The following is a 27,127-nucleotide window of genomic DNA, read 5'->3' as shown; positions in this document are numbered from 1 at the left end:
GAAGCTATGCAGGAGCATATGTTCAGTCTTAAAATGCCTAGCAAATTACGGACCAGGCAATAAGTCCAGCAGCTATCTCAATCAATCGTCAGTTATGGAAAGATCAGGTTCCAAAGGCCGGATCCCTTGTGAATGAAGTCACGAAAAATTCAAGAATCGGCAACAGGCCATGGGCCTATTTCTTCAGTGCCGACATTTCTATTCTATTCCATTCTATAGGCTGTTATGCCGTCTAGCGTTCTTACCTACGGAAAGGGATATGAACTAAACATGAAGTTTGGCAAAGCTGGCCTCCGGCATGCGTCCCTTCGGGGGAAGATTCCACAATCAGAAAACGTTGGAATATTTTAAAGGCAAAAGAACGTCATCTTTCTAACTGCAGTCATTTATTTCCTGGCATCGTAATTAGAAGGTTGCCTAAACTTTACGCTCTTCAACAATGCCGAAGACTGCATAATTCTCTGAATTAACTAGAAAATCAATTATATTGAAAAATTCCATCTGTGTTAAATATCCCACTTTTGACAGTCTGTGATACTGTTAGACGGTGTAAATCATTCAATCTTTCGAATAGTCTGCTTCGTTCAGGGCGTCCTACATATATTTCTGATTGTACAGCTAGGAGTTTAATTCGAAAAGTACTGAATAATCCTCAACTTACTCGCTCTGAACTGCAAATATTTGCATGAATACAATTAGGACAGTTCTTCGAGAGAGAAGATTCTACTCTCGGTCACCAAGAAAAACCCCTTTTTACCACGTTTTTCTTAGCTCGCTTTCATGTCCGTCTGTCTGTCTGTTTGTGATGATCAAATCTTGCAATCGATATTTCACCAACTTTCCCGCTAGCTAGCGCTCTGAAACTTTCAGGGAAGCTCAGCTCCCGATGACAATACAATAATCAATAATTTGTTGCACGTTTCGAGGCGTATTTATCACTATTATAAACAAATTAATTTTCGAAGTGGAAATTTGTTTTCCTTTAATCGATCGCAGCGCTATTCTTTCTAAAGCGGCGATTTTCAGAACTAACAAACGCGGTTAATTCTCGCACGTGTGACGGACATTTAAAATTTGAGAACGCGCGCCCCTAAAAACGCACAACTAATGTAAAGAAAGAAAAGTTTCGAAAAATTAAATCGTGAGTGCGAAGTGAAAATTTGTTTAGCTAGTTTAGAGTGAGAGAAGTGAAGTGAATAGTTCATTTGATAGGACAGTGACAATCTACTGTAGTCATTTTCACATTTCTTTTCATCTTCTATTACAGTGAACATTTTATATTTATATATTGGGGAGTATAACTTTCGAAAATGGTGAAGGAAACGGCCACCCAAAAGAAGCGACGGCTAGAGAAGGCAAGACAGAAGTACCAGGAGGAGCGCTCGCAGGAATCGGAACAATGTAAGTCAGAACGACTTACTAAGTGCCAAAAAATGATTGAATCTGAGGCAGAAAGCCAGCGTGCAGAGCGCTTGGCTAAACATAAAGAGCATATGGCTGCTGCTCGTGCGGTTGAGACGGAAGAATAGAGGGTTTCCCGCCTTGCAGAGCAGAAAAAGAGATCAGCTGCTGTTCGTGCGGTTGAGCCAGAAGAAGCGAGGGCTTCTCGCCAGGCGCGTGATAGAGAGCGACACGCTGCTGCTCGTGCGGAAGAAGAAGTGAGGGCTTCTCGCCAGGCGCGTGATCGTGAAAGGCATGCCAACGCTCGTTTAGATGAAGAAGCGTATCAAGCAGAACCCCATACCTTGGTTTGCACAGGTCTCTTTTTCTTATATCATTCCCAATACATACTATGTTCTTTCTTAACTAATAATTTAAAAGCAAAGAATACCGATTCCACAAAAAATCATATCTTTNTAACTGAGTCCACACGCAATACCGACAATGTCGACATGAGCAAGATTGTCTCCGATGACATCAACAAGACTGGAGCATTACCCAAGTCTCTGGAAATATTTGTTGGCGCGAAAGTGATGCTGCGATCCAACATCAATGTTGAAAGAGGATTGGTGAATGGCTCGATTGGAAATATCACCGAGATTCACTGGCCGTATTACCGACGAGACCAAGTCGATGATCGCGACATTCCCGCAGTCAGCATTGATTTTGGCAGGGATGGCATCCATCGCATTGAGCCGAAATGCGTCGAGTTTCCCGCCAAGATGAATTACGGAACGGTTGAGCGTAGAATGCTCCCACTAATTCTTTGTTGGGCGTGCACCGCTCATAAGATGCAGGGCTGCACGGTAGATCACGCCGTGGTCTACCTTGCGAAATTGTTTGAGAAAGGCCAGGCGTACGTGATGCTCAGCCGAGTGCGATCACTCGATGGCGTACGCATTGAGCGCTTGGATTGCCAGCAGCTCACGGGAACGACCCCCTGCAACACGGATGCCCTAGAGGAAATGGAACGGCTGCGTCAGTACCAGCCTCCAAATGACCCAGAATGAGTCTGTCCCGTGGCCGAACTTTCTTTTCTTTTGTCTTTGTCTTTGTCACTTGAGAGTGTTTGTCTACGTCTGACCAATATGCATATACATGTTGAACTCTGCCTACCCCGGATTCCTAGGTATTGTTAAACATTTGTGTGTCTTGGTCAAAAAAATTGTGTTTGTCTGTGTTGTCCTATGTGTTGGGCCTAGACAAACGAGTATGATGCGCAATAAATGTAGTTTACACTACACTTAGCCTCTCATACTCGAAAAGTCACACCTCACCTCCACGTGGTTAGGCCTGGAACTCCAAAGTAATTTGGAAACCAAGCAGGTGTGCCATACTACCTCATAATAACTAATAATATAACATCAAATTAAAATTATGCATCTGTTTTAATTAACATTTAAATTTTATTAGAGTTTTCGATTGCAAGATTTGATCAGCACAAGCATACAAACTAACATAAAACTAAAAAGTAGAAAATAAAATGCATAAAAAAATTTTAAATACCACGTTTTTCATGTGGACTAAAAAGTAGAAAATAATTTTTCGGCAGCTACTGATCTCTGTTTACTTTCATTCTCTTGGTCTTTTGTATTTAAGTTAAAATATTTTACAACATCTAAAACGAAAAACGTGGGGCGCATCTTCATTTAGGCATGCCTTAATTTCAATTTTGAATTCAACCACTATTTCTAATTTCTCTATCACTATTCGTTACTCCATATACGTTTGATTTGATAGTGAGCTATTTAATGGTGATCTAATCACCAATAATTGTGATCTAATCTAATGGTGCCTATACTTTAAAAAAAAGTTAAAATGTCGTAAGTTCGTCAGCCAATCATTGACGGGCTTTCAAGCAAAATCTACCAGTCATAGACAAGAAAATAGAACGTAATTACTTACGTTCACTTAGCGAGTTTTGAAAGTATGGCCCCTGTACACTAAGCAAATCTACTTCGTGTTCATTTCATCCTCCTCTTGGCGCAAGGGAATTTAGAGCCAGACCGAAGCGCTTCTCTTTATCCATTGTATTTAGAATCAATAATAAAATCATCTGTGAATCGGTATCTTACCCATAACTATTTCTACTTTACGGCGGTGTTTCCGGTTACACACGCAAGCGTTGAGTCATTTGACATTTCATGCTCACCGTCAATATTTATACATGAAAATAACAGCAGCGTTCGAGAAAAACATATGTCATGAACTGAATGAGTTGAACGTCTGCAGAAGGCAGACAACGAACAGATTATTTATTTGTGCATTAAGTTAACATACTTGTAGTTCAGTTTCGAGCAGGGCTCCGAGCACTGGGTTTTTCCACCCAGATCTGGGTTTTTTGGCCGTCACCTGGGTGTCTGGGTGTATTTTTCTGTTTAATGGCAAAATCTGTTTTTTTTTGTTAAGTAAGTTAATTTTAGCCAACAATATAATGAAATATTCTCAATGTCTTAAATTTGATTATGCAGTCAATACACAATGAATGGAGCAACGCTCTAACCGTCAGACTGTATATTTTCCCTAGCTGACAGATGGTACCTGGTATTCTACGTGTTCATTACCAGTATTGAACGCGTTCATTACCAATCAAAGCTACGGTTCCCAATTAATCCCAACTTCTCGTCGCACACTGCACAGTACCGCGCTCGCTATTGACAAGTTATAGTTGTGTCGTGCGTTAAGTTTTACTGTTGCTTATATGTACCTGCCGGTGCTGTTAAATTAACATAAAATGAACAGTGAAAGCCCTGAAAATGGCAAGTACCCCTAGAGAAGTAGCTAAAAAATGGTACAAACAGTTTTTATAAAGAAGAGTGGTTACATGAAAAAGACTTTAAGGAGTGGCTGCAAGAAGATTCGAAAGAAAAAGGTGTTTCCTATTGCGCATGTTGTAAAACTCAAATCAAAAATGCTAATAGATCCATGTTGATGGCACATTGTAAGATGTGTAAGACTGCGAAGCTTCTCAACAACATGAAAGAAGCTAAATCAGCTACTAAAATTGATTCATTTATTAAGAAACAGATTCGCAAGGAGATTGATGAAGTTGCAAAGGCAGAATTACTTATATCTGCTTATATATTGCTGAACACAATGTGCATGCAGATCATCTAGTGGAAGTGTGCAAGAGAGCATTTCATGATAGCAGCATTGCTAAAAATGTAAAACTACATGCAACAAGAGCTTCATATCTTATTCAGGAAGGAACTGCTTATCATGAAAAATGGGAGAAAGTTTTGATCAGTGTAGAAATGAAAAGTTCAGTCTGATAATCGATGAGAGCGCAGACATATCCATTTCACAGGTATTAGCTGTTGTTAGATATTTTGATGTTGAAAAAAGTATGTACCTTATATGTGATTGTTTGCTTGACTTGACTGTTGTTGAAGATAGAAGTGCCAGTGGTTTATACTACGCTGTTAAAACGACTCTGAATGAGAAAAAATCCTTTTTCAAACATTATTGGATTTGGAAGCGATAATTGTTTTACTATGGTGGGCAACATGAGTGGCTTTCAAACCCTATATTGAAGAAAGACATTCCATCAGTTTTTGTTATGGGTTGCGTAAGCCATTCTTTTGCTCTTTGCGCAAGTCACGCTGTGAAAATGTTGCCATCCTATCTCGAATCATTTTTAAAGAATATTAGGTATCTTCTATTTTTCCCGGAGTAGTAAGAGAAATAGGGATTTTACGCTCATCCAAGAGCTTACCAAGACAGAGACTCACAAAATACCAAATTTAGCAGCAGCCGAAGATTTATAATTCCATCAGAAGTAAGTAAAATTACATTGTTTTTGATGAAATTTGGTTGTCTGGGTTTTTTCCCACAAAATCTGCAGAATCTGGGTGTTTTTCAGCAACCTTAACACTCGATTGTTAACGTTAGAGTGCTCTCGAAGGTGATTCACTTAATCGAATATCAACATTCATGTACGTAGCATATGAAGAGAAGTAACAAATAGTAACGAAGAAACCATTTGATAGAATCTCACACTTTGAAGGAGCGCTCGTTGCGATCCATACTGTTCCTATTTTAGTGGTATATTTATACACTCACCGAAAGTACTCGTTATATGCGGTGTTGTTTTTGTCGAGGTAGATGAGATAGTCCGCGAGGTGGCGGATGCTTGGGAAGTCGAAGGCGTTGATGAAAGAGTGTGGTGGAGCGACCACCTCATACGCCCCCAGGCCGAACACAACCGGCAGGATGTCGTACCTCAAGGTAAAAAGTGCTTTTCTGCAGTTTTATTAATTAGAGTAATTATTTATTTGCTCCCATTATTTCATTTTCATGCATGATAAAAGACGTCAATTTAAATTAATACAAATTTAAAGTCGTCAATTTCAAGGGTGATTCATTGTGAAGAACCTCGTATAAGTACATATAATATATTTTACCGGTTAAAACTTGTCACTTTACAATTCGAAGTTCCTACTTATTATATCTTGAATGAGGCAACATTTTAACTTGAATTGAGGCAGGTGAATCAAGATAGAGAGCCGTTTTTTTAATTTAAATCACAAAATGTAGCTTAACCGTGTAAAGATCATAGGCATTTTCTCTGATTAATCGGATTTAAGATAAAACGGTATTAAAAATTTTCCAAACTTTTCTATGTAACAAAAATCAAGGAATTGAAAGAAGAAATAAATTTTCTAAAGAACTCTATTCACTTTCCCTAGCTGGACGCAAAACTCACCTGGCGGTTAAAAAAAATTTTTCGGTAATGTAATCATCACACAATGAGTTTTCAAAGCTCAAATAGAATTTATATGTCTCTGCAGCCCGTCTGTAACACTCGTTTTGAATGGACCGAGAACAACTCATCGACCCACAACGTCCATAGACATCCACTGAAATATAGTAATTGAGTTCTTCTCCTAACCTGTAAAGGAAGTATGAATTCATCAATAAAGCGAGTGATTTTTATGTCCGTTCATTAAAATGTTACTCATTTGCATGAAGTAATAGCTGATCTACATACAAAATTAAGACAGAACTTGAATTCCTTTCTATGGCATGTTTGGAAAAATACTTTATAAAAGACAATTTTTCATAAACTTCCTCAATAATTATATTTTTCATTCCCAATGGACATTCGGCATTTTATGCAAACACGGACAACTGTACCTACGACGTGCCGCCTCGATAACCGTATCAATACCACGTAGATAATCAAGTTTGTTCTTCATTCGTGTCTAATAGTGACGAAGTTAACAAACCTGTATTAAATGCAAATCTAAAACTATAATAATATTTATATCCATACTTTTTCATAAGTTATTCGATTTAAAATTGAAAAAAGACGAACACATGTCGGCATGATATTTATTACTCGATTTGCGTGCCTCTCTGAGTTCTGTTTGCAATAGTATTGCATTTTCTCCTAAATTTACCAATAATCTGAAATCCACTTATGAAAATCTTTGCCCAGTGTCTGAACAACTTATTCCTTTCCATTCATTATTTCCATGGTAGGAAAGAATGCCTATAGGTCTTTTTTGAGACCAAGATCAATGATTTCTCTACACTGCACCCGCTCTGTTCCAAATAGACAACCCATACTCAAGGCACTCAAAGATCTGGAAATTTCTTTGATTAATTTTTTCATTCCAACAAGAAAATACTGAGAAACAAATTTATGATCCAATGTAGATTTTTAAGCTTAGAGGATCAAAACCCATTTCTTGACATTATGAACTTGATGATCAGAATGTCATAATGGCTGCATTGTTGGTACACGCCAATTCGAAGCAAAAAAAATGCTTTAGGACATATTTGGTCTAGAGATAAGTAGTTCCTAAACATTTCAAGTAACTGACCCCTTTTCGTGCTAGAATTTAATCAACTAGAGAAAAGTCACTTATTTTCATCAGCGCAGATACCTTGAACTGTTGATTCAGTATAAGGCCCTAGTTTGCATCTTTGCTACGGGCATTTCAATACGGGTTTGTGTCACCAAGTACCATCGCTTAAGGGGATCGTATCGGTGAAAAATATAAAATTTGGGCTTCTCCATTTTAATTGGCTCATTTCGTAGCAGCCAAAAAGGCGCGTCTAACGCAACAAACCGCATGTATGCGCGTGCTCTAGTTTTTGCGTAAAGCAATTTTAAAAATATATATGAAATGAACACTTTTTAACAATATGTACAAAGATTTCTTTGAATTAAATCTGTATATAGATCTTTACTCTCGTTAATTGAGAAGTGTTGGCACTCGTTTGAAAGCTACAAACGATGCGCGTTCAAGAGAGCAAATACCACGGATGTACATGCAATAATTTTTGCGTAATGCAGTTTTGAACTTATATAAAATGAATATTTTATGTAAATATATATATGAAAAAGTCCCATTTATAGCTTATTATTCACGTTCAACTAGACAGGAATAAGTCTAAAGACGCGTGCTGGTACCCTAATTGCAAATAATTGACAATATGCAAGCTTGGGCTGCAATATCAAGAACTTTTTTGGCATATTATTTTTTCAATAAATTTTACTTATTTTGGCTCCCTTTAACTATTTGAATACCCAAGAAACGCCATCTTAAAAACGTAATAACTCCTACAGTATTCAAGCTACATCAATGAAAGACATACCATTCGATTCGTAAGGACCCTACGTATAGCGACTCTGGGAGCGATTTTATTTAATTTGTGCATGGTTTGACTTATATATTGAGTGGAGTGGGGGAAATGTGAAAAATGAAAAAAATCGCATAAAAGAAAAATGATGAGCAAAATCGAAAATCGTGGCTCTAGAGCCGCTAGATAATGTTACAAATATAATGAACTATGTCTCGATATTGTAGCATGTGATTTGCTAAAGCTATTCTTTTTTAATGTACCCCTTTTTCCTTTTTTTTGTTAATTTCACGTTTTCTTTCATTTTTTCAAAAGATTCATATTAGCAAATTGTTTTTTCTTTTACTTTTTACGTATGTGTGTGAAATTTCAGAAAGATCGGTTGATAAATGTAGAAGTTTTTCCGGGACCAAGACGGTCCCTTTAACTTGTTTTAGCATTAAATTTGATCCCAGGAAAGGTGGAGAAATCCCTTTTACAGAGAAAAGGGGTTGCGAACGGAATGTGAACTTTCAAGACGAATTTGCTGGTGGTGCGGAATGCAGAAAGGATATTTAGGTTCTGGAATTAGGGCTGCTGTACTGCCCAAATAAAAATTAAGGGTGGCCCGCCGATGATTATAGGTGGCGATAGTAGATTATAGGTGGCGTAACGGTGGGTGCCAGATTTGCCGAAAATCGACAATAAAACACCAATAAATCGAAAGGGTGGCGATTATAGGTTGGAGTCATCGATGAATCATCGATGATTTATAGGGTCTGAAACATCTATGGAACATTGCAGACAAATCTCTTGCGAGCCACCGATATCAGTTTGCCCAAACTGCACAGTGAACAAAGGTATTTGCCACTGTAATTTATCCAACATAGAAAGGTGTTATTGGGTTGCGAATTATTCGAGATCAAGATGAAACCATGACTTCGTTCTGTGTGTTTGGCTTCTAAGATTAAGTTCTGTTAAGAAAATTTAGCAAAAATTTTGCATGAATTCGAAAGGTACGAGTTCACAAATTTTTCAAACCAAAGTGCTGTTCACAAATTTTTCAAACCAAAGTGAAGCCGCTAGGCATGTATCAGACTGCTCCCGATATAAATTGTCAGAGGAACAATAGAAATTTTTGTCGCGAAAAATGCAGTTTCTCGAAAGATGACAGCGAATCCAATTTTTATGTTCACATGAGATATTGAGTAAATTTATTTCGAATTTTGCGCATGCGCCAACTGGCTTTGTTGGAAATATTACCATCAATTCAGACTAATTCTTGTATCATTGTGTATAAATTGTATGGATCGATTAAGTGTGTTATATAATATTGACAATATTCTCAAATTGTCCCATTTATCTAAACTCTAAGGCCACGTCGACTTGGTCGGCAGAGGCAAGGCATCTCAATAGCACAGCGGCTCTTCAGCCCTAAAGTGCAGCGAGCAAGTCGAGTAATTAAGCACACGTTTACCTTCACACGAGTTGGGTTTACGGGAGTCGACGTGGAGCTTCCTACTAATCTTTACCAAGTCCTGCTTCCAACTAATCTTTATTATGTCCTGCTTGATATATGTGCTTTCCGGGTAATTTGCTTGTCAAAAAAGTATCATTTTTACGCAGAGGGATACGAATAAAAATTCGGCTTTCTATCGCTTACTTCGATAGTGGAATTCAATTAGTTTGGCAAATTTGCTCATACAGTCAGATAATTATTTTGATTTCAAGTCAAATTTTTTGACTTTACTTTTTTTGACTCCGGTAACTTTTGGACGCAAAAAATTGAGGATTATGCAAGAGAAAAGTGGTGCAGGTAATTCACGCCTGACATTTCAAAATCATCGCGTGATATCAATTCCTTATTTCACGCAAGAATATTCTTGGTGAAAATATTTCGAATCAAACCGCTGTCAAAATTGGTTAAACGTTCACAATATGAAACTTCGATGCTTATTAAGCATTTTTCCGTAGCCTTTACTCTGAGCTGAACCATAATTCGTTGTGAATAAACGGAGTTTCTTTCAGTGGCTGTTTACTCGAATCTACCAGCATGTTCAAATAAAATTGTTGAAAGAACCATCTAATCATCACGGTGGTAGAACTAACTTCTGTCATTTGATGAAATTAATACTTGCAATACTTCAGTCATATATTTTAAAATTACTCTAGTGCCTAGTCCTCTCCTATAGCTCAACCGTAAAGGCTTTGCTTCGCGTGCGGGAGACCGGAGTTCGAATCCTGCAGGAAGGGAGTTTCTTCAACTCGGATTCTCACGAGGTATGTGTATGGTACTCTGAAAATTTGATCCTGCTACATGTCTGACAATGTTACTTGTACTTTCATGGTAGATTTATATATGCAGCCCTTAGAATGGTGATTGTGTGGAACTATGTCAGTAAATACATAAGCATCGGATTAGCAAAAAAATTGAAAATTTTTATCGACTTCATTTTAAAAGTAGCCATCTGTGGCTCATCAATGTGTCACTGGCGCCAATGGGTAGTTATTGGCGGAAGAAGAGCTTTACGGGTAGGAGGGCCATCGGCAGGTTAAAGGTGTGGTAAAGGTGGTGCACCACACCCTTAATTCACTGTATAAATCATAGCTGCTCCACCTATGGCGTCCGCCTACAGCCAACATAAAAACATAGGTGCTCCACTCATAATTTTTAGTTGGATGTTTTTGATCCTGGATCTAGGCTTGGGCGGCAGTGCTTTAGGTTTCATCTTTACATTTTCATCGTTATTCTTAAAATTGTCCCCCCCCCATGCACGGCCTGCTTAGCTGCTCTGATCAGCTTCCTGCCGGGCAATCAAAGTACAAGAGCTAAAACAGCGCAGAGTTCCGTCCCTGCCGAGCTGCTAGAATTTTGTCTCTATATTAGCCATGGCGCAGCGCAGTTTTAGGGATAGATTGCCGGCTATAGTTTCACGGCTCCATCCTGCTAAAGTGCGACCAGCCCGGCTAAACCCGGCGCCGGTCTCGGCTCGGCTCAAAATTTTAACTGGGAAGTGTATCATGATCTCTTAATGCAGTTCTTTTGCAACCATGCAAGGTGTTTATCTCTCTTACTACCTCATGCAGACACTGGAGCATCTATCTCTTCTCGACTTTGATTTTACCGAGAGATAGATTATTTACGAATGCCATGATGGTACGATAACGGAGGAGAAGAGGACTTGCATGTTAGATAAAATCAATTTACGAAACAGCCTTGTGATCGGTGCTCTTTCTTTAATTTATATGGCTGATGATGCCCACCCCTGTTCTGTTTTCGAAGTGGCTTTCGAGGTAGAATGGAGCATCTTGGAGACAAGAGTGTGGATCAGCCTTAATATGGATCATATGGTGTGTAGTAATAACGTCCGAATTTTTCCTTTTGACTATTAGTAAATCATGACTTGGTGCCGAGTATGCTAGGGGATTCTTCCGCGATGACATCAACAAATATTTCATATATAAGAAGTTCGACATCATGCATGATATATCTCCTTCAGCTTCTAATGTATGTAATTATAGGTGAACTGTTACACAGGAACTTCAACTGATTTTTAGACATCAGTCGAGCATAATCCAAAAGCTAAAAAAGCTGTGAGAAATATGTGGTTGCACCAGGCTGATCCCAACGCAATTATGATCGTACATGAGATTAGTTGCTTTTCTCAGGCAAGATCAGGCATGCATCGATCACAGTGTGCGTGGTTTCATTTTTTGCGATGACCTTGAATTATGCCTCAATAAAATTCAGAGACTATCAGTTTCGTGATGAGTATCTACCCTGCGGATCGGTCGATCTTTATTTTGAGGTATATCCTTCGTTTCTGATAACTTTCGAATGAACCTTGTTGAAGTGTTCCTTCAGATTGTGGGGCTTGTAGCTCTCGTTATGTAGTATCGTTTCACAGATGATGAACTGTAGCATCTGCATACCATTGTATACTAAAAAAAATATGCCGAAGTGTTGAAAATTTGAGTTTTTGCTTCTTCGACTACTAGTAATTTCTGGTCAGCTCGATTAGTTGACTAAGAGCTTAGCTATAATCCTGTAAGATAAGTGTGATACACACAGTTTGATCGTCTATATTCCAGTTCCACAGAAAATAGCTCATTCGCTTTTGTAGTCATGACACACGTTATGAAAACCACCGGTTTATTATATCCTCCAGCAAGTTTATTGTGTGGATTATCGGACTGGTAGATCGACAGCCAAACCGGCGTCAAACAGTGGATGCGAAATAAATTTTCTCGTTGTGAACCTATCTTCTTGATATCTTTCTTCGTCCATAGGCAAAGAAGTACACGATACCAGTTCTCTTCATTATATTTTCCGTTGCAATTAACTACTCCCATAATAATTCGGCATATTGAGGGGAAAATCGGCGCAATTGCTTGCGAGAGAATGTATGTATGTATGCTTGCGAGAGAAAGAGTTTGCTTGTGGCTGCGAGGCGTGACAGATGTACGGTGTCGCGCGCGGTTCCGGTTACAATTAATTTTGTCGGTTTATCTCTTTTATTGCATTCTGTACTGAAATGTTTCAGTGAATAGTCTGCAAATAAGTAAAGTCAGTGAAAAGTGAGTGCGAGTATCAATTGATTAAAAAAACTGAGTACAGTCAGCAAAAATTGAGTGCGGGTAACAATTGATTGAGAAAAAATTGAGTACGATTTAACTCTGTTGACTCATTCTATAGTGAAGTGTCCAGTGAATAGTCTGGAATTAAGTAAAGTCAGTAAAAAGTTAGTGCGAGTATAGATTGATTGAGTAAACATGGCAGCGAAAGTCTGTGTTGACAAACCTACCGGAGAATGTCTGCAATGTAACAAATGTAATTTTGGATAATTGGCACTAAGATGTAACACATGCAGACAATTTTGTCACTTCGAATGTTCACTACTACCAGAATACCATCTTTCAAGATATTTAAAAACGAGGACGTCATTCATGTGTAAAAAATGCGTTATGAACGAGGGGTGGGCGAAAGAAGCCATAGAGAGTGTGCAAGCAGTTCAAGGGTTCAAGAGAAGTAGGCCTATCATGAATGGGTCTCTCTGTTCGACTAAGACGAGGTTACCCTCTACTCCCCTCACTCCCTAAACTCCCCTCACTTCCTCAACTCCCCTCACTCCCTCAACTCCCTACCCAGCATCCCTCACTGCTGCTGACATAGTACTCCGCCCACTCCAACCCTTGACCGCAGCGTTACCCCTCCCCTCTCCTCTTTAAATGCCTCGAACAATGGCATTTAACTGTTAAGAAACGCGTTTGCTGGAGATATCTTCAGGGCAAATGCGGTTGAGATAATGAAGAAATGAACTGTAACTATTCATACCATTAGATCTGCCACAAATTTGCAACATTTGGAAGCAAAAACCAACGCGGATGCAAAAACGGGAGAGACCATACTAACCAAACGGGTCAATACTACCACCCGTTCATGTGCTGGAATACTATAAAAATGTAGCTTGCAAACGAGATTCCTGTCGGTTTCACCACCTTAAACTCAACCTGCAGTTGAGAGGTAACGCCGAAGAGAGACGGGACTCTGATAGTTCCTTCTCGGAACACAGGATAGATTCTACTGCCAAATTCAAAACATCAGAAAAATTACATGGTTAAAAAAATCAGTTCTGGAAAGGGCGAATCTATTGTAATCAAAGGAACAGGGCAGTTCCGAAAATTACCACACCGGCCAACACAACCTACCGGAGTGAAGAACAAAAATGACTCGATATCAAGCGCAACAATTTTTTAGGCCTACAGAAGCAAGTAGATCAGATTCAACAACAAATGCAGCAGCTGTTGACACTGAACGAACAACAGCAGAAATCACAGCAACAAATGCAACAGCTGCTGAGCCAGAGAACCCCGGGCAGTGAAGTGTTACAGCAACTAAAAACGCAAGGGAAGTAAGAGTCTGACATCGTGATAGCCAATATAGAAGGACTCTTCCCAAGAAGAAAACGCCACAAGATCGGCGTACTTAAAGAAATTGCTGAGACAGAAGGAATAATCATGCTTTCCTTAACCGAGTCACATCTAAGAGAGGATATTCAAGACGGAGAAATCGAGATGAAAGGCTTTCAACATTACCGAGCAGACCGAAAAGAAGGGAGAAGAAAAGGACAGTCTACAGTCCACCTACAGTTACAGTCTACCTCAGAAACTGACGCCGTCAACTGGTTGCTGGCTTGCCAATTACTTATCAGGCAGACAAGCATACGTACACTACTCAGGCAAGTCATCACACACATCACTCATACCCAACGGAGTCCCACAGGGCTCCGTCCTATCACCCTCACTCTTTAATCTATACATGCACGACATACCCGAACCACCTCCAAACATCCACATTGCCTCCTACGCAGACGACGTCACAATAACATCCANATTGAGAGGGGAATCCAGCCAAAACCTACACCTCGGAGGAGCAGCTGGGCTAAATTTTCATCATCGAAGAACAGACTGGGAGGCCATTGGGAACAAACTCCTCGAAATTGACTGGAGATCTGAGTTCCTGGAGTAAACGCCGAAGCAATGTACAACAAGCTGTACGAAGTATTACTGCAGGTATGCGTGCGTCACACGCCGGGGAAAACGACCCCAAACGACACATAATTCCGAGGGACCGACGGATCCTCATGAGAAAACGAGCGAGCTTGAACAACCAGATAATGGCCGCCTCCAGGAATATGAGAGGCGGAGGCTGGAACATCTAAGGGAGAAAATTGAGGAAACTGAACAACAGTTATAGGACTCACACGAGGAGTTATAGGACTCACACCGCTTGCGGAGGCGCAAGCGATGTCTGCATTCGAGAGAATCCCAAATATTTCTACAAATATGCCCAGTCAAAGGCCAAAATCAGAGCCTCAGTGGGGCCTCTGAAAAATAACGATGTCCTTGTTGGAGACTACCTTGGCATGTGCGAACTTCTGGGAGCGCAGTTTGAAAAAGTATTAGTATTAAGCGAACCCCGATACTCACGACAGGAGAACGAAATTGAAGTCATTCAAGAACTTCCAAGGGGGCTGGAGCTGATAAACATTGAGTTTGAAACGCCGGATCTATGTAGAGAGGAGTATCCAAGAATTATCGACGTATTCGGCTCCCGGGCCAGATGGGGTCCCTGAAGTGTTACTGAAAAAATATGACGCAGCATTAAAGGTCGCTCTGGAAAACATCATTGAGAGAAGGAAATCTTTCAAGTGACCTAAAACTAGGGCTAATAACCCCTATCTACAAAGGAGGTGCGAGAGACAACCCCCAGAAGTACAGGCCGGTTACATTAACATCACACGTAATCAAAGAATTCGAAAAGGTTGTTGCCAGAGGGTTGGTGCAGTACATGGAAGAGGCTGACCTTTTCAACAGAAGACAACACGGTTTTCGACGAAATCGTTCCTGCTTGTCTCAGCTACTGGAGCATCACACCAAATCCTGGCCATGCTGGAGAGGCCGGGGTGGACGTGGTGTATTTGGACTTCGCGAAAGCGTTTGACAAAGTTGACCATGAAGTGCTCTTCAGAAAATTAAGACTGCTGGGGGTTGGAGGTGAATTGTTGGCATGGATCCATAGCTTCCTAATAGAAAGACTACAAGCTGTAGTAGGAGGCTCGAGATCAAGTGAGGCTTGGGTGAACAGTGGAGTACCACAGGGAACGGTACTCGGCCCAATCCTCTTTCTCATTCACATCGCCGACATAGATGTGGCAGTGAACCACGCCTCTGCATCGTCATTCGCGGACGACACCAGGATACTAATGACCATAACGGACAGGAGAGACTGCGAGAGGTTGCAAGAAGACCTCTCTGCAATATATGACTGGGCCCAAGTGAACAACATGCAGTTCAACGGGACCAAGTTTGAGGTTTTGAGATACAGAGGTAGCGGAAGAGCTGGTATGGAGCTTCGCTACCTAGCACCTGACAACCCGGAAATCGAAGAGAAGCGACTCGTTCGCGATCTACGAGTGCTGATGAATACTCAGGTCAATTTTGGTGATCTCGTAACAGCAATAACCGCAAGAGATAGGCGTCAGATGGGGTGAATCTGGCAGACGTTCAGAACTAGAGAAGCGGAACCAATGACCACTCTTTAGAACCCTAGTAAAATCAAATCTAGAATACTGCTGCCAGCTCTGGACCCCGTTCAAACTCGGCGAAGTGCAGCAACTGGAAGGTGTCCAGCGAACCTTCACGTCCTCTCAGGATCAGAGAGATGGAAGAGTTTAACTACTGGGAGAAGTTAAGGCGCCTAGGTCTGTACTCACTGCAGAGGAGACGGGTGAGGTGTGTCATTCTGTACACATGGAAGATATTAACTGGAATGGCACCAAACTTCGAGAGCGAGACATTCAGGATTGAGACAAATCACAGCGAGAGAAGAGGGAGACTGTGCAAGATTCCCCCACTTCGTTACAGATCTGCAGTCAGATTTCAATCCCTTCGGGAAGGATCACTTTCCGTTTCAGGGCTGATGCTGGTTAACGTCCTACCAAAGGATCTAAGAGAGACCTTCTAAGTTCACCTTGGAGACCTTCAAGAGACGACTGGACGTGTTCCTGGGTACAATCCCAGATCGACCTCCCCTGCAACACTACCAGCGGCGAAAAGCAAGCAATAGCATCGTGCATCAGCTGGCCCAAATGAGGGCGGATGAGCGATAATTAATCAGAGGTGGCGATCCATCGTGGCCTGGGACTGCTACGTCCGAAACAAATACCAAGGATGTAGATGGTGTTAAGGCGAAAAACATCACTCATGCACGCCTTTGCGGGAAGTTTCATCGAAAGCTTACTTGAATATGGTGTAGGTAATTGTCACCTTGTTTGATATTATAATACTTATCAAAGCTTTCTGCTGAGTTAGATGTTAAAGTTTTTTCAAAGACTGTTTGGGAATCAAAAGCAGGATTTGTTTATTTTTGTTGGGCAAGGTGACCCACCCAGTTCAGACTGAGTACCAGGATTAGAGCAGAGAGGTGCAAATTCGATTCTAGCTACCTGCGACAGTTTTTTGGTCAATATCGACCAGGAGGCATCCCAGTCAATCACCAATGTGGGCAACGATGTCGATTAGTGTGGGTCACTGCATATCGCGGAAGATCCGACAACTCGAAGATTTGGAAATCGAATTTCCCTGAATAATCTATGCAGATGCATGGCAAACTATCGACTGTGTGTTTATCAATTCAGATCGAAGTATCCGAGTGTAGGCAACTTTACAGAGCAAACCGAAAAATGTGCAAATTCATGTGCAAATATGTCGGTTGGCTATTCAATCTAATAGGATAATGAATTGGAAATTGATATGCACTTTAATTTATGATTACCAAGTTAAAATTGTGTTCAAAATTATGTTCAATCTAGTTCAAGTGATAGAATGCGCTATTTCAGGTCCATTTCTGATGTCAGTTACGATTATTATATCACGTAATTATTTTAATACTTTGAAATACGTAAGTGTTTTACTAGCTTTCCCAGTTTGAACGCTTCCGCAAAGAGGAACGTTTAAGCCTTAATGTTAGCTTAATCTTAGTAATCTTCGGGAGATATCGATTAGTTTGCCTTAACATTTTTTTTCTAACGTGAGTGCAAAGAAAACGTTTTTTACATGCATGATATAAATCTCCTACTATCTACTAAAAGTCGTATGAATAAACTGCTTCAAAGCTTAGCAATATTTTTATTTGAATATGAACTTATTATTTTTATTTTAAAGTTCATATTCAAAACAGTTTCATAAAGCTGCTTTAGCGTGTTCCATTAATCATGATAAATTTGCATCATTTTTCAACGAGGCTGATTTGAGGCAATAAAAAAATAGAGAAATAAATTTCGATGTAAATTAATCAGCTCCGTAATGAAATTTATATAAACTAAAGAACTAACTTGGAAATAAATTGAGGAAATATGGAAGTAACGGCATTTCGATTGCCAGAAAATAATAAAAAGTGGCAAGAGAAACAGTGCTTGTCTCCTTTACAATACGAGTAATATTATTTTTTCGATTGAATAGAAACTGCTTTCATTCCTATAAAATATATATAAATGAATATTCTTTAAACAGTTCCACCACAAATGTGGCTATTCCTCGATTTACCTGACGATTGCAAGCCATTCGTTTCGTAGTTACAGTACATAGTTGATAGAGCTCGCTGTGGTAAGGTGCCATGGTGGTCAAGTGGGCTGAGGCTTATCTCGGACGCGAAATTCCCGCGTTCGAGTCTCGGAGCTGCAGTCGACGTTTATCCGGTAAGAGAACTTAGCGGTGAATTACTTCTAACTTCTATGTATGATTAGTAATTGAATTTGTAAGATTGTAATTGATATATACGATGCAAGTGTATATATGAAGCAAATGTTCGACAGCGAAGACCATATAATCTCACATGTCATAGTAAATAGTAACGTGTCGATGACCGCGGAGAGAGAGAGAGAGAAAAAAATTACATTTGTTTTCGCGTAGTCGATAAACGGTCAAGCCCAACTGCCGGGCATTTGGCATTTATTTAATATGGATTAGACGTCGATTAGTGTAGATTCGACGTAGATCAATGATGATTCGACATCGATTAGTGCAGATTCGACTTCAGCTAGTATAGATACGACATCGTTCGATTCAGATTATTCGACTCAACAAATTATCGGGTGCAGAAACTTCAAAGATCTGCGCCCCGCGATATTGCCCTCTTACTTACCGACTCTAAATTGGGTTTTGCCTTCGTCGATCGAGCAGGAATCTGCATCATTATTCTTGATCGAACCACATCAATCTCCGTCGATCGATCAAGACTTGATTGACTGGGATTGAGGTTAAGCAAAGCAAAAATTGGAGCTGTGATTTGCGTTTTCGAGACCGCAACAACCTATGAATATTCTGCGAAATTAAGAATCGCCGACAGGCCTACGGCCTAAGAAATGCTGAAACTGTTGTTATTATTATATAACTATTTTTTTTGCTAACAGAAATGTGTGGAATGAAATTCCATGTGAATGAGATCATGATGGCACGCCGAGGCTTAGTGTGCTGAATTCGGTTCATTTTAGGTTCTGTTGAGTACTGGAGATACTCAAGGCCAAGTGCTACATGAAAATATTGATGTGGTCAAGTGCATTGGAATAATTTCCGCAATTTAAGTATATACATAAAACGATGCAGGTGTCATTGAAGCCCAAAAAGCATATCATTGTTCGGGACGCGTTCAGAGGAGCAACGCCCAGCTTTAGAACTCAAATCAGTCTTAAAGTTAACCTACGAATTGGATCTAAATCAGTCTTTGACCTTCCTCGATATACTCGTGCAAGTTGCGGATAATGTGTTCGTAACTAAAGTTTACCGAAAACCTATAGATGTTGGAGAAGTAGTGAACGAAGTAAGCCAATGTCCACAGTTATTCAAAACCAGCACGATTTGCGCCTGGAGACATTGAGCATTTGAAACCTGTATATCCGCTAGTAACTTAGGAACTGAACTCCGGATTTGCAAGCAAATTCTAGTGAACAACGATAATGGAAATAAAATTATCCACAGCGAAAGCTCATATTATCGAGCACGTCAGAAGCAATGAACCAACAGTGAGTTTATGGTAATAGCTTCCACCTCCGGTGCTTAAGATTTACGTATTTTAGAATCCTTGGACATTCTTAAACTTAAGCCCAGTTTGAATTCAGCTGATAGCTCCTATCCCTTTGAAATTGTGGATAGTTTTTTTTTGTGCTCTGTCTACTATTAGAAAATTAAAGTTTTTAATTGCGTTCTGTGCTTTCAAATATATTAATTTGTGAATTTCGATATGAATTCTAAATTCTACGAACTGAAGAAGGAGCTGGACTCCGAAAAGTTTTCTATAAAGTTATGAATTTTTGTGGACTATTCTTTGTTTTTAAAATTTTAGTTAACTTGTAGTATTGTGCTGAATAACATCAGAAGCACAATCAACCGAATCAAACTCCTGATTTCCTATAAAACAAGAAAATTAGGAATTAAAAATAAATAATAATTCATTCAAAAAGTCGTAACCATTACAAGACACCAATGTTTTGTACAAATATTCATGCTACAAAGAAGGTTGTAGACTTCTCCAGAATGTAAATTAAAAAAAAATCCAAATTCATTCAGCGAGTGACTGTAGAATTCATTTATTCATTTTATTGGATCTGAGTTTACATTCTCCATTTTAGAAATAACTTCTAAATTCATATTCAGAAATAATTTTTTTGCTCAGTGCATTGACCTAAACTAGGCATGAGACCGACTAGTTCCATCCTCTCCAAACTGCGAACTTACATGTCTCTTCCGCTCCTGGCCTCGCAGTTCGACACGAACCACACCGCCTGTTTGTTTTTACCACGCGAGTAGTCTTTAGTCGATAGGAGCAATCGAGGTGTGGCAAGAGGGCGAAACACTCCGTACCTGAAAATATTACGTTATCATACTCAATTTATACTTTATAAGAAAGATGTCCTAATCTTTATGATCGAAGTTTTCTGTTGTTTAAAAAAAGTCAATCATATATCACAACATTGATGAATTCTAATTTGTTTTTTTAAGTTATGCGTGGTCATGTTATGTGGAATCTCAATCGCAATTATCGCCCAAAAGTGTGATTTACAATCGTCAACATAATAACTAACGATATTGATCAAAATTAAGAAAAATGGAAGTGCACTTCTGATATGAACGGTGTTCATTATCCTGCACGCACGATATTATTCGATATTATTTAAAATCGTGCAATTACGTTCAGAAAATGCAATATGGTGACTACTAAGGTACAACTAATTTCGAAAGAAAACGACGGGTATTTAAATCGACTCTTTTTGCCGGCCTGGTCTAATGCTATATCTTTACATTAACTGACATTGTCCTAGAAGTATTTAATTTATATCAGATTCAGTTTTTCATCTCCACTCAACTCACGGATTGAAGATGTCAGAGTCTCTCCGATAAGTCATGGTATAATTGAAGACGTACTTCAATGAATCTAGTTGTTTTTTGCCCAATCCAGCCACGAGTGGAGGCTCCCAGTCATAGTAGATGTATCGTGTGTGCGGTGATCTGTTGAGATGCAGACATGAAAATAGGTTATTCGGTTGATTTCTACCACGCGTGTTCGGTTCAACTTCAAGACTAGCAGAACCATTTAGTTCATGTTTAAAGGTAGGCAAGTGGTCAGTACCAGAAGATTTAAAAATTGGTATATCTAAATTAATGGAAAATAAAGGATTTTCTCCCCCTGTTCCGAAGCAAGAATGAAATGAGAGAGTTATGAATAAGAATTTTATTAAAATTCACGGGATTCGGAGTAACTGGATTCCAAAATTACAGGGATTATCGAGCCAGACTTATAACGGAATAACATGCTCGTTATCTTTAAAATCTTCATACAGTATAAGCTATTCAACAGGCACTGTAAAAGTTACGGGCAACCGCATTGTCACACAATTTGAATCAGAAATCTGCTGCTTCAGCTAGATGCATTCGGAAGAATCAGATAATTCTTCTGCTTAGTACAATAATAATAATAACAATATTAAAAATGATAATAATAATAATCACAGGTTATAATAATAACCACCGGCACTAACATTATTAGTGTAGTGAGCAAAGGTTAAATATTATCATTAGTTCGTTCGTTATTCAATTTATCTTCCTGTCGTCGGTGCTGCTAATCTTTCCTATCGAATTTTCCTCCCATTTCACTCACCTGACGGGAGGGAAGCTCTTATCGTTCTCGATGGGGATCCAGACGAGAGCATCGATCTTTTGGTAGGGAACCTCAGTGCGGTTAGTGGTGATGTAACAGCTGCTCACTGGGCAACCCGCTCGCAGGAAGGGGTCTTGGCCCACGCCGAAGTAGAAAGTGGGCTTTGGGTAGTGGGAGCATCATCAAAGAAAAACGTGATAGGTGGATAGATAGTATGCAAATGCTGTTGATATGTTCTTCTAAGTATAATGTTTCTAGCTTTACGAACATGAATAACGCTTGAATGATGCAGAAGAAACAGTATATATCATCTAGTCTGATTTTCAGCGTAAAGGATTTTTTCTTGCTAGTCCATGATTTCTCCTTCAACTCGATTTAGGAAACAAACACATCGAACTAATGATTTTGCTTCGTCCTAAACAAGTTTAGAATTTTGTTACGAAAAATGTCTCAAAAAATTTATACCATGCGCAAGTATAACAACAATAAATTCTACGTAAATGGTACATTTGTAAGAACAATATCCCATCATGGCTACTCCCATGAATGAATTCGACTCACGTGATTCCAAAACAGAATATGTTTTAGTTGGTGTTCCTTGTTCATAGTAGGAGCTAATCTGCCTGGGCTGAAGTGATCAAACGAATACTGTTAATACAATTTTGTACATCAAAATGACCAGCTAAATTTTATCATTGTAATCTCAATTATTATTCTAGAAACTGATGATAACTTATACTATGTGCCCTGTATTGATTATATTGATTATAAAAAATACTTTGCTAGGCCTGTTATTATGCGAACATCGTATTTTGAAGAATAAATAGCAAGTAAACTAACCATTGATTCGCTTTAATTTAAATCAGTGAAATTCAAGATTTAACGAATATTGTTATGGGCTCACGAACTTGTGTTTAGACAGAAACCCGTACAAGGTTTGAAATAAGCATTCAGTATTGAATAAGTTCACGAAATTGCTGCAGCTATCATTTATGCTCGATTAAAATTTTTCAGTTTAATTACCACTAACTGGTCTCACCTTACGCTCACATGTTCCCTGATCAGGTCAGCAGGTCTTGCAAGCATTTCCGCCCTCACAAGTTGCAGCCAAGTGACTGGCTTCTGGACCGGCTTTTGTGAGGCAGTATTTGTGTCCCGGATATCTGGATGCTTTGGGTCAGGGTTGGCGGACGACGAATTTCGTGCCGAGATTTCTACTAGTTGCTGGAATGCCTGATCGTAATTTTCTGCATGGTCGATACCACGGCATTTTAACAGCGAGTTTAATTCGTTGTGTTGACTATAGATTACTTTGGTTGTGCAATGTGTATTCAGTAAATTATATGATAGAATGTTGTTCACCGTTTGCACTCTTTTTGCACACAACTCTAGTTTACCTGATGTTTTGGTTCACCTTTTGGCTGATATTTTTATCCGACCACATTGAAGAAAATTTAGCACCATCCGACAAGTTATCGGAAATGCGACTGTTCCAAACATTGTTTTCAGTTTTGGGCATTTTGAAGGATTTGCATTGACATCCAATAAGGAGTTGTGACTTAAGAGACGCTCTCTACCTATATTCCCTTCAGGGCTAAACCAGAATTGAGAATTAATATCAATGTAAGGAAACTTCAAGAAAAAAATCTCAGTAAACGTGAGCTAGCGCACAAAATAATAGTAATATTCAGTGAGAATATTACTATACTGTTCGAAAAGAAACCGTAAAAACTTTTTTCTGGGGTTCTTGTGAACGGCCGCCCCATGGAAATGCATCGTTTCGCCGTTTTTTCCAGATGTTATACGGATTTCTGGTGTTAAATTTGAATAAAAACGGCAATACGGTGTTTCATTTCACCTTACCGGCCGGTCACTGAAACGCTGGTATACCGTTTAACGGTAACTTTTCTAACAGTGATACGGAAACACGCAAATCGTTCGTCTAGGAATTAATTTCATGGTTTCGTAATCATCGCCTATTTTACAAATAAGGCGATCATTTAATTCACTTTTGAAAGTAGACACGGAAATTTTAGTATTTTCACAGAGCTCTTTGTATTTCGCAGACTTTTAACTGTTTCATCAGTTATAAGTAGAAGTAGGAGTGTACCATATGGATGGATATGGATAGATTGAAATCTTGAGTAGTAGTATTAGTAGTATGAAGGTTTGCTAGCGCTTCAACTATCAAATTATTTCGCACCGGAGGTCAAAATATAACTAAAATATCGCCAGCCAGGCGGAAGGTCTCAATTATTCGAAATCTCAAGTTAATCATCACCCACAAGGTGCGGGAGGTCTCAATTGTCCAGCCCGCTGAAGCTGGCTCGAAAGAAGCAGCGTTAGCATCTCAAAGAGACGAAGTGACAAGGAGGGACACGTGAAAAGCAACAGAAACGAAGACACTCGAACAAGAGGTCGCTGACACGGGACGTCGGCCGCCCGCACGTACGAGAGAGACAGAGAAGGGAAATGTAATGAATCCTACCTGCATAATAACTTAACTCCACAACTGAGACCTACAGTCAGACACCACGAGCTCAGCGGTGGGGCGCTAAAGAACTATCCCCCTAGGAGCGCGAATTCCCAAAGGCCTTCTGACGAGAACAGACACGCGTCAGAAGTCCCCTCTGAGGGGTTGAAATCTTGACATATAGAAGTAAAATGTACTGAGAATTAATCACTTGATAAACCGATCAAACAATCGGAATTTTGAATATCTCAGTTCATGGACATGTCTGAACTCTAATAATAATTTTTTCGATACTTTATCCATTGACCTAACGGGGCTTTTCGCTGAAAAATTCGCTGTTAATTTGACTTCGCTTTCCTAGTATGGATTTCATCTGGTATAAAATCTTGTACACTGCGCGCTACAAGGTACCATGGTGACGCTCTTTATCTACTAAATAAAATATTTATTCACGCATCTGCTCACAAAGTTCTCCAACTTTTACTAAAAACTGCAAATTATTTACACGCATACCCCTACTCACTCGTTGGTGACAGGGGCCACGTGTAGATGACGACGAGGAAGGTCGCGCAGCACAATATGCACCATTCCAGCCACTGAACACAAGAATATATTTGTGTGCACATAACCGCTGATAATTGTGACTTTACAAAGTATTAATTGTATAAATTCATTTTATTTACATTCCTCCTGTTGATTGAATCCTATATAGTCAATTCAAACAAAACCTTACAAGACGTAAATTAATAATTTCGTGGTGTAATGAAAGTTAGAGATGTTCGAAAAATGGCGTACGTGAAATTGGCAGTTCGAAAATTGGCGTCTTGAAGAGCCCAAGTTAATCAGAAAATATTCTTACCTTTCCAGTCATTGTGAAGATTCTTCGAGAATAGTTTGTTCTTCATAGAAGTCCCGTCCAATGTATCAGATTGTTACTCTTCCGTTCTATTTCCAGGCAATTTTTACGCCCATTAAATATACTGGATCATTAGGTGCACTGTGGTGCATCGTTATCAGAAAGAGCGTATGTATTAGATGATCGTAAAAAGATTTAAAATGTTTTTTTATTAATTGGCTTAAAACAACACAATGTTTAGATGACGAAGCGACATGAGCCATCGAAAACCTGCCTGACGAGCAGTGGGATATTAAGCTGCGCACCACCACAGCACACGAATGCTTACACTACACTGAACCTCCGATTACATTGAACTCTAACTACACTGAACCTTTGACTACACTGAACCTTTGACTACACTGAACTCTGACTACGCTGAACCTTTGACTACACTGAACTCTGACTACACTGAACCTCTGACTACACTGAACCTTTGACTACACTGAACTCTGACTACACTGAACTCTGACTACACTGAACCTTTGACTTCACTGAACTCTGACTACACGGAACTCTGACTACACTGAACCTTTGACTACACTGAACCTCTGACTGCACTGAACTCTGACTACACGGAACTCTGACTACACTGAACCTTTGACTACACTGAACCTTTGACTACACTGAACCTCTGACTACACTGTACCTCTGACTACACTTAAACTCTGACTACACTGAACCTTTGACTACACTGAACCTCTGACTACACTGAACCTCTGACTACCTTGAACCTCTGACTACACTGAACCTCTGACTACACTGAACTCTAACTACAGTGAAATTTTGACTACACTGAACCTCTGATTACACTGAATCTCTGACTACATTGAACCTCTGATTACACTGAACCTCTGACTACACCGAACTCTAACTACAGGGAACCTTTGACTACACTGAACCTCTGACTACACTGAATCTCTGACTACACTGAACCTTTGACTACACTGAACCTCTGACTACACTGAACCTCTGACTAAACTGAACCTCTGACTACAGTTAACCTCTGACTACACTGAGCATTTGACTACACTGAACCTCTGACTGCACTGAACCTCTGACTACACTGAACCTTTGACTACACTGAACCTCTGACTTGGTTATCTTGGTACTTGTTTGGGACGTAGCAGTCCCAGGCCACGATGGATCGCCGCCTCTGATTATCGTTCTTCCGCCCTCATTTGGGCCACCTGATGCACGATGCTGTTGCTTGCTTCTCGCCGCTGGTAGTGTTGCAGGGATGGTCGATCTGGGATTGTGCCCAGGAAAACGTCCAGTTGTCTCTTGAAGGTCTCCAGGGTGAACTCTCCCTCTCTTAGATCCTTTGGTAGGACGTTAAAAAGCCTTGGCCCTGCCATGGAAAGTGATCCTTCCCGCATGGATTGAAATGTGACTGCGGATCTGTTACGTAGTGGGGGCATCATGAACGGTCTCCCCCTTCTCTCGTTTTGATGTCTCAATACTGAAGGTCTTGCTCTCGAAGTTTGGCACCATTCCGGTTATCATTTTCTATGTGTACAGAATGAAATATCTCTCCCGTCTCCTCTGCAGTGACTACAGACCCAGGCGCCTCAACCTCTCCCAGTAGTTCAACTCTTCCATCCCTCTGATCCTGGAAGTGAAGGTTCGCTGGACACCTTTAGGTTGCCGCACTGCGCCGAGTGTGAGCGGCCGAGTGTGCAGAGTGCGCCGAGCTGCCAAAGCTGGCAGCAGTATTCAAGAATTGATATTACAAGAGCTCTAAAGAGTGTGATCATCGGTTCAGCTTCTCTTGTTCTGATTGTCTGCCAGATCCACCCCATCTGTCGCCTACCTCTTGCGGTTATGACCGTTACGTGATCACCAAAATTGACCTGAGTATTCATCAACACTCCTAGATCACGAACAAGTCGCTTCTCTTCGATTTTCGAGTTGTCAGGTGCTAGGTAGCGGTGCTCCATACCAGCTCTTCCGCTACCTCTGTATCTCAGAACCTCAAACTTGGTCCCGTTGAACTGCATGTTGCTCAATTGGGCCCAGTCATATATTGCAGAGA

General features: G+C 40.0%; 1 protein-coding gene across 1 annotated transcript; it reads right to left on the bottom strand.

Moving 5' to 3' along the window:
- Positions 1-2,625: 2,625 nt before the first annotated feature.
- LOC108670266 (alpha-(1,3)-fucosyltransferase C-like) lies at positions 2,626-25,068 on the bottom strand. The gene is made up of 9 exons (XM_018157725.1): positions 25,057-25,068; positions 24,721-24,793; positions 22,775-22,971; positions 21,725-21,885; positions 20,938-21,075; positions 20,305-20,430; positions 6,146-6,331; positions 5,503-5,661; positions 2,626-2,638 (listed from the first exon to the last, which is right to left on the bottom strand). Exons 1-9 carry the CDS (start codon positions 25,066-25,068, stop codon positions 2,626-2,628), a joined length of 1,065 nt encoding a protein of 354 aa, XP_018013214.1.
- Between the last annotated feature and the right edge of the window lie 2,059 nt (positions 25,069-27,127).

This window comes from Hyalella azteca, unplaced genomic scaffold (genome assembly GCF_000764305.2).
Source record: "Hyalella azteca isolate HAZT.00-mixed unplaced genomic scaffold, Hazt_2.0.2 contig6982, whole genome shotgun sequence".
In the NCBI taxonomy this organism is placed as follows: domain Eukaryota; kingdom Metazoa; phylum Arthropoda; class Malacostraca; order Amphipoda; family Hyalellidae; genus Hyalella; species Hyalella azteca.
This window is presented reverse-complemented; position numbering and strand designations above follow the sequence as displayed.

What these genes read in the sequence shown, in the direction of transcription:
- LOC108670266 (XM_018157725.1), bottom strand. An exon ending in GTGGCCCCTGTCACCAACGA is followed by an intron (nt 22,972 to 24,720) that starts GTGAGTAGGGGT and finishes TCGACCATGCAG; the next exon opens with AAAATTACGATCAGGCATTC. An exon ending in GACTCTGACATCTTCAATCC is followed by an intron (nt 20,431 to 20,937) that starts GTGAGTTGAGTG and finishes TAATATTTTCAG; the next exon opens with GTACGGAGTGTTTCGCCCTC.